The sequence below is a fragment of the Hippoglossus hippoglossus genome, chromosome 4, assembly GCF_009819705.1.
Source record: "Hippoglossus hippoglossus isolate fHipHip1 chromosome 4, fHipHip1.pri, whole genome shotgun sequence".
Classification (NCBI taxonomy): Eukaryota; Metazoa; Chordata; class Actinopteri; order Pleuronectiformes; family Pleuronectidae; genus Hippoglossus; species Hippoglossus hippoglossus.
The window spans coordinates 3,560,556-3,580,994 of record NC_047154.1 but is presented as its reverse complement, the minus strand read 5'-3'; the positions used below and the strand labels follow the sequence as shown (position 1 = coordinate 3,580,994).

Sequence of the window (20,439 nt, the reverse complement as noted above, 5' to 3'; positions counted from 1 at the left end):
CTAAATAAATAGACCATTTTACCATTGGAGTCTGTCATCAGCACTTATAAGTTTGGAACCTAGCAAGTTTGTTTTAGTTTTTTTCCTAATATTTTGGCAAAAAAAACATGTTGGCCCTGAAAGTCAACCTGTTTTCAATTCTAGTTTGTCTGTGATTTTAAATTGAGAGCAACTGTTTGACATCAGGTGAAACTAGAGACAGTCACGACACTGAAATTACTTCAGCATGTGGTGAGATGTGCTTTTAAATGTCAGGTTAAATAATCAGTTTTTAATTAAGTTGACTTATTATTTAAAGATCTTATTTAACTCTGACAACCATAATTACTAAATTGTATTAGTTACCTTGACTAAGGCAACACAGTGGGATGTCTAACTGCTCGCTGAATGCATCACTATCACAGGTTGTCACACGACAGATATTTACTAGGAACTCTCCCTCCTCCCACTTCCTGTTCTACTTATAGAGCTAGTTCTAAGGTTGTACAGACATGTCAAAACAACATTCCAGAAAGGCAGGTACACACTATTTTAATGTGTGTGGCATAGACAGCCAATCACTTTTACTGTAAATAATAAATCTTTTAACGTTTGCCGTCATGCTTGTTTTCTAATGATGATCTGTTTTAACTATTTGAACAAGTATAAGGGTGGGGATTTGCTTTTGGCACAATACACAACCATTTGTTGAACATTAAAGTGCATTTCCTCTTAATGCCAGCCACACTTCACACCAGCTGACAGTCTGGATGTGACCCTGTCAGACTAAAATTCCAGGCACAACAGGAAATGCTTCGGACTAAGTTGCAAGAAAGGTCAGATGTAAAAATGTTAGCTGTTTATTTAAGATCTTTAGCAGTGACAATCATAAGTGAAAACAACAGAAATGTGGTATTTAAAAAACATACAAAAGTAGATTGGCTATAATGACCTTTAACTATCTACAACATGATAAAACCACTGTCGAGACATCGGCCATGACGGCTAAGAACATTCAAACGCCATTGGGATCCTTTAGGTCAAAGTTATAAGATTCACAGCAACATCCTGCTGTTCAGACATTTTAAATTTTTCATTAGTACGAGTTAAAACACATGACAATCATGTACTTCTCGACATACTATCAGCTACCATGACAGAATGAACTGAACAAACAAAAAGGCAGTGTTTAGGTTAGAGGTGAAGACTTTCTGCATACGACTGAAAGAAGGCAGAAATACCTCAACATTTCATCAGTCAAGTAAAAAGTTCAGTAAGGGAAAGATTGATCCGTAGAGTCTTGAAAAAGACACATGGTTACTTACAGTACTCATAATGGCTCTTTGACTTTTAGATTGTTCATTTGCTGTAATCTGTGGGCTCCTCTCCTTCTTCTTTGAGTAAACATGAACGCACCAGAGCCTCTGTGACGATGTAAGGGTCGCAGTTGGCCGACGGACGACGGTCCTCGAAGTAGCCCTTCTTATCCTGCCCTACTGCCCGGGGGATGCGGATGCTGGCACCACGGTTGGCCACGCCGGCGGAGAACTCGTCTATGTTTGAGGTTTCGTGACGACCGGTGAGTCGTCTGGCGTTGTCCAGGCCGCCTTTGGGGTCGTAGGCGCGGATGTGATACATGTGTCTCTTTGCCAGCCTCTCAATTGACTCTTCAATGACCCTGTGAAGAACAGAGAGGGCTTAGGAACGTGCTCACAACCCAAATGCAAAACCATACACAATTTAACACAGATAGAATGAAAACGCATCCTTACTTCAGTCCACCGTCCTCTCGCATTTCCTTCGTGCTGAAATTGGTGTGGCAGCCGGCACCATTCCAGTTCCCTGCGATAGGCTTGGGGTCAAAGGACGCCACCACGCCAAAATCCTCGCAGACCCTGTGAAGGATGAAACGAGCAATCCACAGGTGGTCCCCCATGTTGATACCTACACATGGCCCAACCTGGAACTCCCACTGAAACACACAGTATTATTAACAGATTATTAATAGGGTTAAAAATATTTGACGCCGAAAAAATTTCGTGAAAGTGCAACAATTTAAAAAAATAAGACGACAACGAGACAGTACCTGAGCTGGCATGACTTCAGCATTGGTTCCACAGATCTGAACCCCAGCATACAGACAGGCTTTGTAGTGAGCTTCCACTACGTCTCGTCCATATGCCTTATCTGCTCCTACTCCACAATAATAAGGCCCTAACCAGGAGGAATGATACTAAATATTAACTCTCTGCAGGTCATTGAGATTTCTTATTTACTGAGACAAAACAAAAGGCTGACACTCACCCTGTGGACCTGGGAAGCCGTTGGAGGGCCAGCCAAAGGGGTGTCCATCTGTGCCAAGGATCGTGTACTCCTGCTCCATACCAAACCACGGGAGGCTGTTATCCACCATGGTCATGATCTTTCTACAGGTGTGGCGCAGGTTGGTCTCTGTTGGGAGAGAGCCGAACATAAGCTGACGCGAAATACAAGACATCTTCAACCGCAGAGACGCTCAGTTTTTGTTCTTTTCCTGCTCACCTGCTGGCTTGTGATTGTACTTGAGCACTTCACAGAGCACCAGCTTGTTGGGGTCTTTCCTGAACGGGTCCCTGAACATAGCTACAGGGATCAGGAACATGTCGCTGTTGGAGCCCTCTGACTGGTAGGTGCTGGAGCCGTCAAAGTTCCACTCAGGAAGGTCTGACAGTGGAAAACAACCGAAATCATTGATCTATCACATAGCTTGAAACCTGTACTCACAGTTTCACTACATGCTGTTATAAACTTCAATGTGGATCATACCGGTGCTTGAGCTCACCTTCAATCGTCTTGGGATCAGAATCTAAAGTTCTGGTCTTGCAGCGGAGCCCCTCTCCAGACCCATCGATCCAGATGTACATAGCTTGGACCGAGTCTCCTTGAGGGAGACTCATGTACTGCTGCTTCACAGCTTTGTTCAGCTTTGAACTCGCTGATGTGGCCATTTTTCTTGACCCCAAAACCTACAGGAGAGAAGGGGGCACATGCTAATGTGTCAGCCAAACACAAAGAAAAAAAATCACACACAGCTCAGACAATGGAGGTTACTGACTGACATGGAAACTCTCCTGGAGAAGAACTACATCATGACAGTTTACATAGGATTCAGACATCTTTATATATTACTGTAAGTCAAATAGTATTCATTTAAAGAAATTCAAGTTGGATAAAACATTAACACATAGTAACATATTATTTACAATAGAGGAAAGTTAAAATCTGAATAACTGAAACAAAGGGAACAGCTCTCTTACCTGATGTTAAGTGTAGAAAAATATCACAGGCTTCAGACGTGAGTGTGTAAATGGGAGGTCGTGGAGAGGCTTTCTGTTGTTGGTCATTCCTGCTCCACGCTCCTGCTCCACGCTGCATTTATGCAACTGCAGAGCATCAGTAGTCGCCTCTGATTGGCCGAGAGACAAACGTGACCAGGTCGTGCTGAGGAAATGCGGGACTGACTGACTGAAAAAGTAGAGCCCCCCCCCCCCCCCCCCCCGACACACGCACACACACACACACACACACACACACACACACACACACACACACACACGCATTTGAATATATAACCCACACACAAAGATATTTTCGCCATCCCTTGATCACAATGTACAAAATTCTGGAAAATAATAAAACTCTTAAATTTAATGAAAAAGTGAGACACACACTGACACCGTGGATGAGAAAAAGTGACACACAACTAATGCGCCCCCTAGTGGCCCTAACTCGATTTTCTTTGATAAATAAAGACAAATACAAAGAAACATTCACTAGTGCTTTAAGACGCACTTACCTACCAAATCCTAACCATTCATCGGGACATATAAAACCTAAATTGGCGAATAATACAGATATAACTAATACATTTATATAAATTGGGGGGAAATGCTAATTTAAGAATAGCTTTGAATGTAAATTGCTATATACTATACTAAACTATACTAAACTATACTATACTATACTATACTATACCAGGGGTCGGCAACCTTTACTATCAAAAGGGCCATTTTGCCCGCTCTTCCAACAAAAAAAATGTTCCGGAGCCCCAAAACATATTTGATAACACAGCTTATACATTTGTATATATAGTTATACTCAGTGTTGAGCCAGTTCACACTTAAAATGAACTGGTTCAAAGTTCAGTCCATGCAGATGAAAATGAACTAGTTCACGTTCATAGTTCATTTTGTATTGGGATGATTTAGGTGACAAACGTACGGTCACGTGTTTGGTTCTGAATCGATGGTGTCGGATCATGTCTGCGTGTCGCTCCGCTCATTTTAACACTGAGTCCTGACTGTGAGCTTCACTTCTCCTGTTGTACTGAGCACAAAATGTTGACGAGTCATTTTCATGATGTTTAAATGCAGCCTCATAAACTCTGGAGCGAATCAAACAAACACTAAGTTACTTCACGTGCTGATCAGGTCCTGATAACTAGTGATGAGTGTTTATTAGTTGAAGTGAGAGCAGGTCAGAGTGGAGGAGGACACAGAAACTCCAGCTCGGTACAGACCAGCTGCAGCTTCTGCTCTGATCACTGAGCAGCTGAGACCAGAGAAACTCTGTGTTTCACTGTTCTTGTGTGCACTTTCTCCTTTTTCAAACATTCTGTGATATTTTGCTAATCCACAACCCACCAATAATATTTTACTGGATGTTTGTTGTTCCCATTGTTTTCCTAACTACTCTGCACACTGTAGTCTGCCAGTTTAATAATCCCTTATGACATGCAAGCGAAGGCTCAAGCATGTGTCCCTTGATGTCCAAGACCTTATGTAGTTATTTGTAATGTTGAAAAGAAAATGTTGCAGATTCCATATTTGCTGAATATCATGAAACAAACAGTGAATAATTTTGCTTTTGCATTAAAATGTTTTTAGGTTGCTCTTCTCTTTGGTTCCAAACACTTAAAGTTTTTAAGTCAACTTTTGGAGAAACACGTTCCGATGTCACTTTTAGGTTTATACTTCTGAATTCATCCGTACATTCAGCCAACGCGATACTAAGACTCTTTTGCACAACCAAATAGGTTATCATCAAAAATCAAATAATGTGTTGTAAACAAATCATAAATATTTTGTTATGGCGTACTCATCGTTCTATTTGGCAGTTCAGCAATAACAAATCATGATGATGAATCTTGGCTCGCATCAGGGTTTCTGTACTATTCAGGGGATTACTGCTCCTCTAAAACAAGTCTGTCCACTTACAGCTGGTTCAACGAAGGCAACGCTCACGACAGTAAACACGTTGGTTCATTCCTCATTGGCACAGATACGTCTTTGATTTTAAACATGGCACAGCAACAGAGGGAGAGAGATTAGGAAAAAACGTGACGTCTCAGATATGTTTACTTGTTTCCCTACACAGCAACACACAAGATTTGTTTCCTGGTCGAGGCACGTCTGAGGTCAGCTGCTCATAATGTGTTATGTAGTGCTTAAATCACAGAACTGAGGTTGGTCAGTCATGATACAGCTGAGGACGGACACAAAGCTATCGAGGCAAACCAAAGCCATTCAAAATTCAATCGTGTGAAATGGAAGCAATTATAGTGCAAACGCCACTGAATATATCTACCTTGAAATACGTACATATGAATGTATGTGGTTTGAATTCCCCTCTTGGAAATTTCAAGGTAATTTTAAGTTGTGAGGTTTCAAAATAACGTTGCTCTTTTCAGCAAAAGTTTTTTGAAATGTTTTAAAAATCCCTCCTCTTCCAATTTTTCACATCACTTAGGGCCCATGCTGCCTCATCTTCATGTCCTGGCCAAAAATCTTGGTGTCATCTTCGATCCAGCCTTAAACTCTGATAAACACATTAACACTGTGGTGAAAGGTTGCTTTTTCCAGCTCAGAAACACACCGACCTCAAACCACTCTTCTCTTTAAATGATTTGAGTCACTACTGCCCTGATCTCCTCTTGATGGGACTCCTTTTGGGTGTCAGCTAGTCATCACTGTCTCGCCTGCAACTGGTGCAGAATGCCACTGTGATCGCTAACTGGTACTAGGAAAAGGGTCAGTATCTCACCTGTTCATGCATCACTGCATTGGCTACCGCTTAGGTAAAGGATGGATTTCATGGTTCTTTTAATTGTTTTTAAAGTGTTATTTGGCCTGGTGACCTCATCTCAGAGCTCCTCTGCCCCTTTTCCATCCCCAGATCTCTTAGATGCTCAGTCAAACTGCTCCTGCCTGTCCGTTGGTCGAGGCTAAGGAGTCAGGGTGATCGCACGTTCCCTGTATCCGCCCAAAATCGATGGAAAAGTTTTTCTCTTTTAATTAAGTGTTCCCACTCAAGGCTAGACTATAGACCAACTTGTTTTCGAGGCTTTTGACTGCCCTTGGCTCAGTCTTATTTACTTATTTATTGACCTATTTGTTTTTAGCCTGTTTAGCCTATTTGTATGTCAAAGGGTTTCCTTTGTGAACTCATTTTAATCTTATGGCTTTTACTATTCCTTGATTTAGTTTTTTATCTTCTCCTATTCTGTTGTTATTTTATTGTACAGCACTTTGGTCAACTCTGTTTCTTTTAAATGTGCTTTATAACAAAACTTGCTCAAACTGGTCCAGTGAAATTCAAACAGCAAATCTAAACATATTCGTCTTTTTACACGAATGTGCATTAATACTAAAAATCACCTTTGCCTTTAATGTATTAAATTGGAAAAATGAAAGAAAAAAGAACTTTCAAACTGTCAAAATAATATGACAGTTACATTGACCTAACATTTAGGTACATTTAAGAATTTGGGTTGACCATTCATTTTCCTTTAAAATTAAAATCATCAGCATTTCTTTGCTTACATACATGCAGGGCCATCGTTTAATATTCGAAAAGTTATGATATCTCTCAATTTTTAACAAAAAATAGTTCCTGAATAACCAATACAACACAATTAGGAAATGCTTCAGACAGGTAAGAGAAGAGACATGCTCAAACTTGAATGAAAGTTCATTGCAGGTGAGAAAAGAAACACCTGACTTAGAATAATGCTCAACAAGCCTTTACCTTCAAAGTAAAAACACTGTAAAGCTTTGCATTGAGACAAAGGAGTGGCCGTTGTTTATGAGGCTGAATATGATGCGATGGACACTCTCTCTAAAGGGTTCGCCAAACCTCAAATTAGCTGAATAAATCTTCACTGTTTTTCTTTGCAGGGTCTGTCTGCTGGCGGTCGACCTGGTGAACGAAGCAGTGCCAAACCAGAGTGTCCTCTTTGATTATAGAAAAGTCCCTGCAGTGAACCCTGTGTACCTCCTCATGAGAATGACTATTATCAGTATATTAGGCTTTGATGGGGACATTTAAATTAGCATTACACAGAACAATAATCTTTACACATTATGAAATATGTATCATTACGTGCATCTGTTTCTTTTGATTCTGAATGGCATCTTTATTGTTTTGCTTTGCAGAGTGTAGCCAGACCCTGAAGGAGTAGAACACCACAGCCATTTGCTAAATTGGATAAGCTCATCCACAGAGAGATAGATTTACACTGGGAAAAGAGGATTGGGCCCCCCTAGGGTCCGTGGGTTCCAGGCATGGAGCAGCTAGACTGTTTACAGCTATTACAGTTTACGGTAAAACAAAACAAAACAGACAGACTTGAACAAAGGAACTATTGAAGTGATTTTCAAAACCACACCAGTAAGTAAACAAGCGAAAGTTAACGTAAAATTGAAAGGTAGTGAAAAACCTCCAGGGCAATTTAATTGGCTGAGCTGCTTTATGTTCCTTTCCTGTAAGTCCCCCACTTTCACAGCCAGGACACCTCGTGACATGCAGACCTTTTTTCTTACTGTGAGGCCTCACTGCAGCTGCTGACCCTTTGCCAGGGCCCCCGCAGCACCGCTCAGGCTTTCTCTGAAGGGGTCCAGGTTTGTATATTTCATCTAACACAAGCTGTAGGGTCATGTAAGACACAATATATTCTGCTACAGTCCTCCTACAGGCCACAGTATGACCATCACTCAGCTGTTTGTCAGTTATTTCCTCATCTCCACGTGCTGTGTATGGATGACTGTGTTAGATTGTAAAATGATCTAAGACTATAAACCCTTTTATTTCTCACACATACAAAACAGTGAACGTTGAGCAACATGAGATCCATGGTCAGACAGGGACATCTAGTGGCTTAAAGGCTGAAGAGCAGGAACTGTGTCCTTCACCCTGTCTGCTGTTAAGTCTAATGCAGTCATTGTCTTCTTTGCTGTATTTACCAGAATACTTAGTTGGATAGTCATCTGCTGTAGACATGTAAAAAAAAGTCTGTAGTAGAGGTCTTCACTGGTCAGACTTTTAATGGACTGGAATGAAGAATTGTCCCTCTTATATTTTTGTAAATAAAACATTCTCTAACCAGTTTTCAGTCATTTTCTTGTTCTTATTGGATAAAGATTTGGTGTTCGCCCTCTGTAGACGTATTCAAGGTTAAACTGAAGACCCACATGTTTTCTCAGGCTATTGACTGTCCTTTTAGCTTTTTCTTATATAACATTTCATTTTATTGTATTTTACTCTCTGTTTTTATTGTACGGCACTGGTAAACTCTGGTTGTTTTAAATGTGCTTTATAAATAAACTTCAGTGGACTTGATAATAATAATGTCAAATTCACTCATGCAATAAAGTATTGTATGTGAGTTTAAGCAGAACTATGACATGATCAAAACTATTAAAAAATATATACTTAAAGGACAAAAAATACTTCTGCTATTGTTTTCTAGATTGAATTTGGACCATGAAGTTCGTGAAATCTGATGAAGATAGGTGTTCCGCTGGGTCGAGATCTGGTAACTAAACTTGAAATCATTTTAATGAAGTTAATCAAAATGTTTCTGTATTTGTTATTTTTATTTATTTATGTTAATAATATTTTTTATTAATTTGTCACCCTTCAGCCACAGATGGAGATGACATGGTTCAAAACTGAAGGCATATTGATATATATACAGTATATATTTTTCCATTTGTTAAAACTGGTGAAAACTGTGTATCGTGGTAGCCATGCATTAACTTGGCTGCATCAGATGTCCTGTTTAAACATTTCCTGGCAGAAAGCAAGGAAAATTATCTATTGGCAGAAACTGAAAATAATATAATGAATATTCATATTTAAGTACATTTTCATTAAATGGTAAATGGTTTTTATTTATATAGCACTTTTCTAGTTTTGATGACCACTCAATGCACTTCACAATTCAGTTTGCCATTTATCCAAGCAGCCCTTGTTTTGTTCTATGAAGTGCAATTCGGGGTTCAAGGACACTTCGGTATGCAGATGGGGAAGACTGGGGATCGAGCTGCCTACCTTCTGGTTGGAGGACGACCGCTCTACCCCTCAGCCACAGTGTTGCTTTTTTAGCTTTAAAACGGGTCCTGATCAGGAGCAGGTCCTCTTCCATGGTAGACCTGCCATGTTGCACCTCCATGTTGCTACTGTAGCCCAGAATGAACAAACCTGAAACACTGACTCTAGAGACAACCTTTTTACACGACTGCCATTGTAACCTCTCCAACACATTTTAAAGGAGAATGTGAGGTGGGGGATATTCAGATGGAAGCAATATGCATATTCATAGTTTGCCTCTCAGGGTATTGGCAGGTAATTAAAAAAACGCATACAGATGAAAAAATATGAATTGAAGTAATATATATATATATATATATATATCCAACAATATTAATATTGAAATTGATATTGATTAATATTATTAATTTACAAAGTAACAAACAAAACATATATTTAGAGGGATAGGGACATTTTAAGTGTAATCTTTTTCTTTTAGAAGCTCTCAAATCAAATCATGCCACTGCATGGGCCTGAATAATAACATGCTGTATTCACTTTTAACCACAGGGAGGTACAAGTTCTCCACTTACAACATACAGTACAGTACAATATACTCTGCTGGAAACCTCATGAGAGACAAAAACAGGGTAAATATCATTCTACAGAGCAGTAGGTATAGTTACATCCAAAGTTGATCTAAAAGTTGTTTTTTATTGAGGTGGTCAGTCCCAACAATGAGACAATGTTTTGTCCTGCAGGAAATTCTGAGTTGGAAGAAGATGAATGAGTCTGTCTTTAAAATACAAAATTCATCAACAAATATAGAAAAATAAATTCTCCACCTGTAATATAACTCCTGCACACTTTCGAGGACTGATATATTGGCCTGGTAATGTGCTCTCTGTCTCGGAATTTTGGCTTGGAATACTAAATATTTTTCTGGGGGTGGTGGGGAAGGGCAGAGGGATAGGAGGGTTAAAAACCATTAAGTGGGAGACATAAAAGAGAGTCAGGCGCAGTGATGGTCATTTCACCCCTCAAACAGAAATGGTAATTGGCTAATTTCTGCTCTAACGTGTGCCATAAAAGCCTCGGCAGCCCTTTTAATTACGCCTCCATGAAAAGACTTGCTTTGCACAATAAAAAAAGGCGTCAATTAGTATGCGGAACAATGTTTAACATATCAGAAAATTAATCTACACAGCACTTTGAATTAAAAGTTTCTTCCTGGAATAAGTGGGGCAGGCCAGCAGAGAATGCTATTGTATGTGGTCTAAATTACTCCTTTGTTACTGCTGTTGAAAAGCAATTAAAACAGGGATTCAAGTGTGGTCGTATTCTCCACAAACCTGTCAGCTTTATATACTGGGAATAAAAAAAAAAAGCTCTGTGTCTGCTATCTGTTCAAACTGAAGCCCGGGCTCATTTGTGCTGAGCCTCGGAGTGAATTGGATTCTGAAAGGATGAAGTATGGAGAAATTGGAAGCTCTAACAGAGAGTCCGGGCTGATTCTTGCCAAAGGAAGTGCTGTTTACTCATGTTATTGTTAAGCAAGAGATGAGCTTATCTGATACCTCGCTCTTATTAATGATGAAGGACTGTGCGGCTTGAATTTAAAAGCTGCCTCAGGCCATGTTTTTATTCAGCTGGACTATATTTCTCCCCCTCTCATCCTCCACTTGCTTCATGGCTGTTTTATAACATCGTGTTTTCATGCTAAAGATGTATTTTTATTGCAAAAAAAATGCTGGTTTTATTCGTTGCTTGTTACCATATTGTAACATGTAACTGTCTTTCTTTCCTCCCATACATCCCAATGATCAGATTCAAATTAAAACAACCAAATCATAACCTACAACTAATGAGGTGTACATGAATAACAGCGATACAGTTTTCCACCAGGTCTCAGGTCTGATCCATGTCACCCAGCCGCTCCATCTAAATGCCAGCAGCTGACATCCTGGTGAGAACCACCCCAGAGGCAGTCGACGGCTGCTCATTTCCCTAAAACACACTCTTTTAATTAAACAAACGGGCATAATAAAGGAGGGAAAAGACAAGGAGACGCTCCTGCTATTCCCACGTGAGGGAGAAGTTCATTAATATTTAGAGACCCTGTGGGCTCCCAGACATTTTCTGCTGCTCTGCTCGGCCTTTGCCAGTAATAAGGCGCAGGCAGCATGCTGGTAGTGCACTCTGTTAATGACTGCACTCTCCACTCTGCTTAGAGGTAGAATAACTGTGCATATAAGACAACATGCATCCTCCTGACTGCACTCAGGGCGCAACTGCAGTGTTTCTGTCGTGTTTTGCAACGCCACTCAAATTTGCCCGTAAAATCTGACGCTACTACTTTGGCTCAGCATCAACATTGGAAGCAGGCGGATGCAGCTCGCACGGCTCTGTATGTACGGTAGAAAATATACCAACCCCCAAAAAATTCAAAACTTGTGGTTTTTACACAAAACACGAGAAATGCTGTAAGGCAGAATAAGAAAAAAACAACTTAGGACAGAGACAAGCAATCATGTTCAGTTCTTCAGTTTTTCCTGGGCAGGGGGGGGGGGGGGACACTGGCCCCAACTGCAATCTGAGTGCCCCTATCCTGGCAGGCGTCTTAAAAAAAATTGTCACTTATACAAAGCTATGGAGCTAACGATAAACAAGATATGACTTATATGTGCACTTTACTGAATCAAAAAATTGTGCATGGATGTTGGACATATAATTGGCCCCTCTGTGTAAATTGTGCCCTGATTTAAAAACATCCCTCTGGTTTTTGCTCACCATCTCCTGGCTCCAGCTTCATATTGAACAAACAGATGAGAGGGGCATCTATCTTTTAATCTTATCATCTGTCGCTCAGCAAGAAAACGTTTCATTTAACATCCGGAAGCGTTCTACCTTTGTTCTGAATGAATAATCTGGCAGCAATCCACTATGGGCTCCAGTAAAGGTCATTAAGATTTTGGAATAATTTCGGAGCCCGGTTGTCACCCACTGGTCGCCGATGATAAACCTATTGACACAGAGGTGAATGTTCTGAAAAATATTTGCAGTTGTAAGGTTTTTCAACAGAGAAAAAAAACTAATTACTTTATCAACATCTGTGTACAGATTCAAAGGACAAAACTGTGTGTGAAAAAAGTCCTGGTGTTTGGTGTGAAACTGAAGTTACAAGTAAAACACACACACACTAACCATGAGGGCTCAATATGTTTATATTAGTGGTGTGTGGATTGATACTCAAAAATCAATACTTGCGATCCCAAACATGTCGGCTCTAGGATCCATTCTAATATTAAAAGATTGATATTTACACTCTTCACTAATTCAGGGTACTACACTATGAACGGCTGTATAAATGTGCCACATGCACTTTCACTGCTATGCACGTTGATGATGGCTGACCAAAAACACAAATATGATGAGGTGAGTGTCATTCATTTTAAATAACCCTGTATTTATTTCCCTGATCAATCAAGGGATAAAGTATCATATCAGTAATACCACCCTTGTTTTTACTTATTATTACTTTATTACTCCGCGGGTCAGTGTTTCAGTTTCCATCAGTTTTTATTGTCTCTCCTCGGGTCAGTGTTTCAAGTCACAGGAGGAAGCTGCTCTCAGCAAAAAGCTGTGATATACTCACTGCACGCTACCTGCTCCGTCGCTCCGGTCTGAGAGGACTCAATAACAAGACTCTGGTAAAAGTTCAAAACAGTTCACCTTCATGAGGCTGAGGCTCAGCAGGCTGGAGCAAACAGTGGACAGATTAACCAGGCACAAAGAATAGGGAAAAGACAGAAGGGAAAAACAGACGAGAAAGACCAGAAAGCACAACAGACAACCTTGACAAGGAATGAATGGAAATGGGCTAATATAAATACACTAAAGGTAGATTAGTGGTGAAGTTGCATGTATACCCCTCACCTCACCCTCCCCTTCCAAACATGACAGAGAACCTGTTGTAGCCGTCAGTTGACATAAAAACTCAAAAGATGTTTAGTTTGTCCAGTCTGGACTACTGTAAACAACATGGCGGCCTCCGTAGAGAGGACCTGCTCCTGATGTAAATATAAAGTATTTAAATATAAAGGGTAAAGAAAACAACTATTTGTACAATTGATGAAACATCACTAGGATTATTGTATATTCAATTTCTGCCAATAGATCCCTTTCTTACACACTGGACCTTTAAACTCTGTCAGACTGGTTGTGAAAAACAATAAGAATGATACATGTAAGGATGTTATTTAAAAGGCAGCACAAGTAAATAATAACAATAATAATTGTTTTTTAAATGTAGCAAATCTGGATCCTGCAGCCCTGGTGTCAGAGATACTTGCAGTATGAGAGAGAGAGAGAGAGAGAGAGAGAGAGAGAGAGAGAGAGAGAGAGAGAGAGAGAGAGAGAGAGAGAGAGAGAGAGAGAGCGAGAGAGAGAGAAAATCACAAGGTTTATTGATACAAAACAACATTTTGCGGTTACCTGAAGTATTTAAGTATCTAATAGTGTAAGATTCAGGGGAAGGTTTTTCCGAAAATAGCCATTGGGCCATTTCCCTTTCCTGAGAATAAATCTGATACCTGTGTTATTCCTCCTTTGGGGCTCGATGCAACTTCTGAAAAGCTAAAAGTGACTTTGATATCAGGAGAAAGTGCTGGCCGGGCGTTTCATACTGTAGGCTTGTTGTTGCCTTTGTAGTCGTCTTGTTGCTTGTGTCTTAATTGACAGAGAAAGTAAACCAGGATGTTATGGATTGTGGGTGTTATCTCCAGTCTAGCATCCCCTCGGCTCATCACACAACTCATTTCTCACTTTGGTCGCGGGGGCTTGGAGCGCCTTCTCTTCCTTACAGCCCTCAGAAGTCAGGTGGCCCTCAGCCATTCCAGCTGTCTGTCGGGTGTCGTTGTGAATCAACGTCACGCAGGGGTGTAAAAGACAATCACACAGTTTTACATGCTACATTTGCCTTTAATTGAGGGGAAACCGTGCACGGAGCCGAGACCCAAATAGAAATCTCCAGCAACACTTCTGTGCATGTGTAATTAGCACAGTAAATCTCCTAATTAGCTTGTTGCGTTGTCAGTGGTTATAGCAGCATCCCGACCTGGGGGTGGGTGGAGGGTCTGGGGTGCGGTGGTGGTGGTGGTGGTGGTGGTGATGGTGTGTGTGTGTGTGTGTGTGTGTGTGTGTGTGGGGGGGGGGATCCAGCAGATGGCTGCGTGCTGTCTTGCAGGCACACAGTCGTGAAGCGGAGATGCTGAGGCTGTTGTCAGACATTCCTCCGTCAGGCCACTGCCAGGAGCCCACCGCCGTGCCCCCCAACCGCCATGCCCCGGCCCTGCCCCCCCACCCCCACCCCGGCAGCCACAGAAGCAGAAGTTAAGAATAGAGGAAGTCTTGTCACATTACATGTAAAGGCATCCTGTGTTCTGAGGGGTGATACACACTAGAAATAAACATTGCCGCTCGGCCGTGCAGCCCCCGATGTTTGTGTGTTTTTTCCCCTAGTTATTAGACCCTTTTGGTCAGATACTGTCACAGATCTGCACCACTTACAGTTGAGTTTAGGCCTCAAGTTGACATAATCCAGTGTGGGTCCTACTGCTGGGTTTTCTGTATTGAACAGACTCTGAATATCGTGGATTGCAGCACCTACGCTGATATCATTAAAAATGTTACGCTGTCAAATCTTCTCTGTTCAGTTTCTCGTTCTACTGTATTTGTCAGGAGAGTGTGGATGAAAATGTTTTAATGAGATGACAAAGATGCTTTGTGTAGGATGAGTGTGACTTATTCCAAAATGTAATACACCAAAGATTTGGATGTGCCCCAGTTTTGGGCACACAGAGTTAGAAATCATAACGGACAAATCCTAAATGGAGACAGAGGCTGTAAAAGTCCTCCTTAGTTGGTCACTGCTGCTAAAATGCACCGTATTTAGGACGAATCATTGCAGCTGCCTGCAGCTGTACCTCAGTCTGTCTGAAATCGGTTCTGACACAGAACAAAAGCAGTTTCGGGGACTTCTTCCTCCTCCAGATGTTGAACTTGATTCGATAAGAAAAGGTGATTTTGAGGGGGTTGCGCAAAAGGGTGGAGGGAAAGGGGAAAGACAAGGACAGCTGCTGCAAGGAAGAGAGCAGACTTTACAGAACAATGCCAAAAGGTGAGACACAATTTTTTTTTTTTACTTTCACGACAAAAGCACCATAGAGCAAAGTGGGCACTTTGTTTGTCAGATGTTGTGAGTTTGATGGATTGCTTTGTTTACTTCTTCTTTTTCTCTCTTAAAATCATACCTCATTTGATAATCACGTAAGATCAGTGCTCATTCTTTGTAGTTTTGAGGTGATGAAACAGATAAAACATATCTTAGAAAAATATATATTTCTATTCAACTAACTGTCTTTGAGAACAATGATACTGTTCTTTAATACATTCTGAAACTGCACAACTGAAAGCCACAACCATCACTTCACTGCTGTATGCCAACTATTATTAATATTAATATGCCTCTTCCATGCCTGTCCTCCTCACCTGTGGCGTCCCTCAAGGATCAGTTTTAGGTCCTCTTCTCTTTTCAATGTACCTCTAGAACACACATTCATAGTCTGTCCTCCTGAAAAGAATGACAGCATCAATTGCTTCAGCCAGTACCCCAGAACAACATTGGTTTATATCTAAGTGAGAGAGATCTTTAGTCATTACACCAGGAGCAGAGGAGGAATTCAGGTGACATTACAAAGCTGTTTATTTCTTTCAGTGTTTTTTAAACTAATGTCTTCTGTATTATAGTGACCATGATACTGATATGTGATTTTGTCTTTTAATTCCAAGGGCTCTTTTACATTTCTTACTGATGATACACATTTTTACCACTTCTGTGACTGCTTCTCTGAAATCTCAACATGTCAACAATCACATCCAATAAGAAGGAGTCACAATCTTGTTATTATATGTGACTCCAACCAATCATTCAACAATCACACAATTCTTCAGCTGAGGAAAACAAAATAATATGACATCACTTTTGCAGTAGGTTACTTACTCCAGTTGATATATAAGTTGATTACTTGCCTACAGGTCATTCAAATGTTGCTTCTAGGCTTTTGACAAACACATCTGGCCGCATCACTTCTACTGTATTCATGCATCTTGTAATCCTCAGACAGGGGTCTCTAGCAAAGTAATTGTAACTCTAGCAAATCACTCCCCTTATTACTTTGCGTGACAGGCCTTTTTCGTTTGGCTCTTCTCCCAGTCTCTCAGTCCGAGCATCTCAGGCTAGCCAACTCTGTAGCATCACTTCTTGAAATTCAGTATTACTGGAAATTCCTCATTGAATTTTAGCAGATGTTTACACAGTTTCTTTTTTTGTATTTAAATGTATTTTCTAAGAGTCATTTAGGATGGGTCATTACATTTATTTTACTGTTTACTATTGAAATTGATGACAAGTCTACACAAGTATTAGTGTATCAAGGTTTAGTGTAAAAAAACTATTTTAGCACATCTATTGCTTCAGTAAATTTGATGTGAATATTATTTTGTGCCAAAGGCACAAATATTACAAGGTGTCAAATGTCAAGAAATGAATACAATTTGAGAGGCAGAATGTCCTATATATCTCTGATATGGTTTAATTAAATGACATAAAGTGATTGAAAAAGATATAGTTTCAATTAAAAGGCTTTAATTGAAAAAGGTCATTTCAAAAACTAAATGTTCTATTAGAAATTCAATTACCTCCCCGAAAAAATGAATATAATATAATTCTTCCTAATGGACTCTGGAATGTAATAAGTCGACCAATTAACTATTTTTTATTTGATTTAGGTAGATTTTATGATCTTTGTTCACAATATCAATTACATGGAGTGCTTTGTGTAGGCAATGTTCATAATGACTGCAAATGGCAGAGGAGGAAAAAACCCTTGACTAATTAATGCATCCCTCACCAGCTTTCAATTATAACACAAATCATGCACTAACACTCATCTAGGTCAGGATCCTGAGCCTTTGTTCAACGCGGAGTTTTAGGACAGAAAACTTGTCTATTTCAAACTTTCACCGACATTTATGAGGAAATCCACCAGTATAATACATATTTTATTAAAGGTTATATACTGCATGTGAGCTTGTGTTATGTTTGAGTTTTCAGATTGTCGAGGCCGACGTGAGGCTTTAAACATCGTCAGGTGAATCTTTGTTTCGTCTGGTTGCTTTTCCACTTTTGACAGATATCAATCAATCCAGCAGATGAGGTCAGCTGTTTTAATTTGCTCACGCTGCGTCCTGGGAAATGAATATTCAGCATTTTGATGATAGAGCTCGGCTGTTTATGCACACTGAGGACATCCATTTGCTGGCACCATTGCTTTTTTTTCCACAGTGCATTTATTACAACACGCAAGGCAAATCATGAACAAGGAGCAGGACATTTGGGTGAGTTGTTCCTTTTCATCATTGGTCTGATTGCAAATAAAGGAGGAAGATGACAAACAATAACACGATTTCTTCTGCAGACAAAAGACATGAATATAGAAAAATAAAGTGGGTTATAGTGCAGTAATGTAACTTGAACTTGTCCTCTCACCTTTAAGTTTCCCCGTTCTATACTACTTTATAATTTTGCTACAGTCCATTTTGGAGGACATTTTATAATTTTTTAACATAGTCTTATCAGATAAAGAAATTAATATTATCCATTATCACAGATTATAATAATTGTTTAATTTATAATAACAATAATGATAATAATAATGGAATTAGCTGTAATTTGACCAGATATTGTTCTATTAAAGCACACGTTTTGTATCCTAACACAACACAAGTACTATAAGCTGTTTCAGGGCATACAATTCTGATAAAGAAATAAAGATCAACTCTATTTAAAGCCACTTAGATTGAAATAGCTAAATTTAAACATACCAGGTTTTTAAGTCTAAAGCCGCTTGTGAGTGAGTTTGTAGATGTGGCAGAACTGTCATTAGCAGGTCTTGCCTCACGGTGCGTGTCACCTGCAACACTGGTGTGGTAAAAGATTTCCTTCAAAGGATGCCAGAGAGTGTCACATCTATGAATTCAGGGATTGTATTAGTAGCTTAGTTTACATTTCCATTCTTTGTCTCTGCTGGACTAATCTTCAGCCAAACCTTCACTTATAAATAGTGAATAAGATAATGATGAACATTCCTGAAAGGCATCTGCTTTAATTGGTTAATCATTCAATGGGAAAGTCAGAGTCAATAATTTTGACTATTTATCATCAAGCAATTTTTTAAGCTACTTATCCAAAAATCCCAATTTCCCATCTCCTTAAATGCGCTAATTTGCTGCTTTATATGATCATAAATTAAAAATTGTTTTTTTAGGAACTATAGGACCAAACAATTATAAGATTACCTGATAATGAGAATAATTCTCATTTTCAACTGCTTGACATTATTGTTGTAAGTAAAATGGCTGCATTAGCTGTTTTCCAGCAGGGGGCACTATTAACCAGGGAGGGGGGTAGAACCACAATGAGAAATGGTTAACTGGAATAAAGGACAATATTTGTTACTTTAAACCAGAACAGTAGAGCTAAAATAAAAGTTAAATTATGTCAATTCGGCCAAAAAAAGAAGTAACTAAAGGAAAGGAAGTAAAATAAAAATAAAATATGATGTGGTCAATTGGAGATTAGCCTAAAAGCATAACTGTCCCTGATTTTAAGATGCAAAAATGAAATACAGAAAGCAATAAAATGTTGGAAAATCCAATTCAAATGACCAACTGCTTCTTCAGAGTGAAGATGCTTCAATGACCAGCTCTTGTCTGTCATATGCACCATGTAAACAAACACAGACAGGAGACACTTTGACACCAGATCAACTGATTGATGCTGCACACCATCCAACTTTATTACACGTCCCCCCTCGTGTGGAAACACACACACACACACACACACACACACACACAAACACGCAAACACACACACTCTGTTAGCTGCATAATTTCACAGCGCTTCCTGACGCAAATAGGAGTGAAAGTACCACATGAGCAGGGGATTATTATCGCTGCATAATGTATTTTCACCTTCGTAGGTGGAGTGAAAGTCTCAATACAATTATTCAGAATTGTTACCAAAAACAGCAGAAACTCAAAACTGGCAACAAAGAAATAACTACATTATTTTTTCCCAAAAAATGTCATTGTTGTTATGGTTTTCCATTATGCTTTTGATACACTGCAACTGCCTTGTAGACGAAGGATAAAGTAATTAATTTAATAAGTAGCTAATAAGTAATTAATTATATTTACTTAAGTTCAGCTCTTAGGTGCTATTTTGTGTTACTATACTGTACTCAAGTATTTGTATTTATGCTGCTTTATACTGCACTGCACTACATTTCACTTTAGAATATAAGTAAAGAGTAATTTCCATTCCACTACAATTATTTAACAGTTAAATTATTTTACAAACCAACCATCTTTATACAAAACACATTAAAATATCCATGTATTTTCATTAAATAGCATTTCCAGAACTGTATTGTCTAAACATAGCTACAGCTTGCAAATTCAGAATCTTATTTTCGTATTTATGAAACTATTATAATATTTATATAACAAAATTCTCTCAGATAGGGATCATTCTGCATAATGAGTCGTTTATGTTTAGCTGGTAATACCTTGGTATGCTGTAAATACAATTTTGAATTCAGGAATTGTACTCATAATGGAGTATATTTTTAATTTGTATTATTGCTTAATTACATTTATTTAAAGGATCTTCCACCACTGCTTCTAACCTATTTATTGTAAAGTGATATTTTCTTACCCAAATTGCTAAATACAAAAATATTTGAGAGGTCGAAAGTAATATAACAACAACAATTTGGATACTAAAATAAAATCTCTATTTTATTGTTGTGTGTCTTTGTTCGCCTCTGGTGCGTCTGTGTCCCAGACAGACCACGAGGTGTCTATCGGAGTTAAGTTGTGGAGGGAGATTAAGCTTCTATCGTTGTGTGTGTCTGTGTGTGTGTGTGTGTGTGTGCGTCTATGGTTCACTCATTTGTGTGTGTGTGTATTTGTGTGTGTGTGTGTGTGTGT

At 39.4% G+C, this 20,439-nt stretch overlaps 1 protein-coding gene across 1 annotated transcript; it reads right to left on the bottom strand.

Moving 5' to 3' along the window:
- Positions 1–821: 821 nt before the first annotated feature.
- On the bottom strand, positions 822–3,434 carry glulb (glutamate-ammonia ligase (glutamine synthase) b). Its single transcript, XM_034583425.1, has 7 exons — positions 3,276–3,434; positions 2,801–2,984; positions 2,521–2,682; positions 2,284–2,430; positions 2,066–2,193; positions 1,752–1,951; positions 822–1,657 (listed from the first exon to the last, which is right to left on the bottom strand). Exons 2-7 carry the CDS (start codon positions 2,964–2,966, stop codon positions 1,339–1,341), a joined length of 1,122 nt encoding a protein of 373 aa, XP_034439316.1. The 5' UTR covers positions 2,967–2,984; positions 3,276–3,434; the 3' UTR covers positions 822–1,338.
- Positions 3,435–20,439: the final 17,005 nt, after the last annotated feature.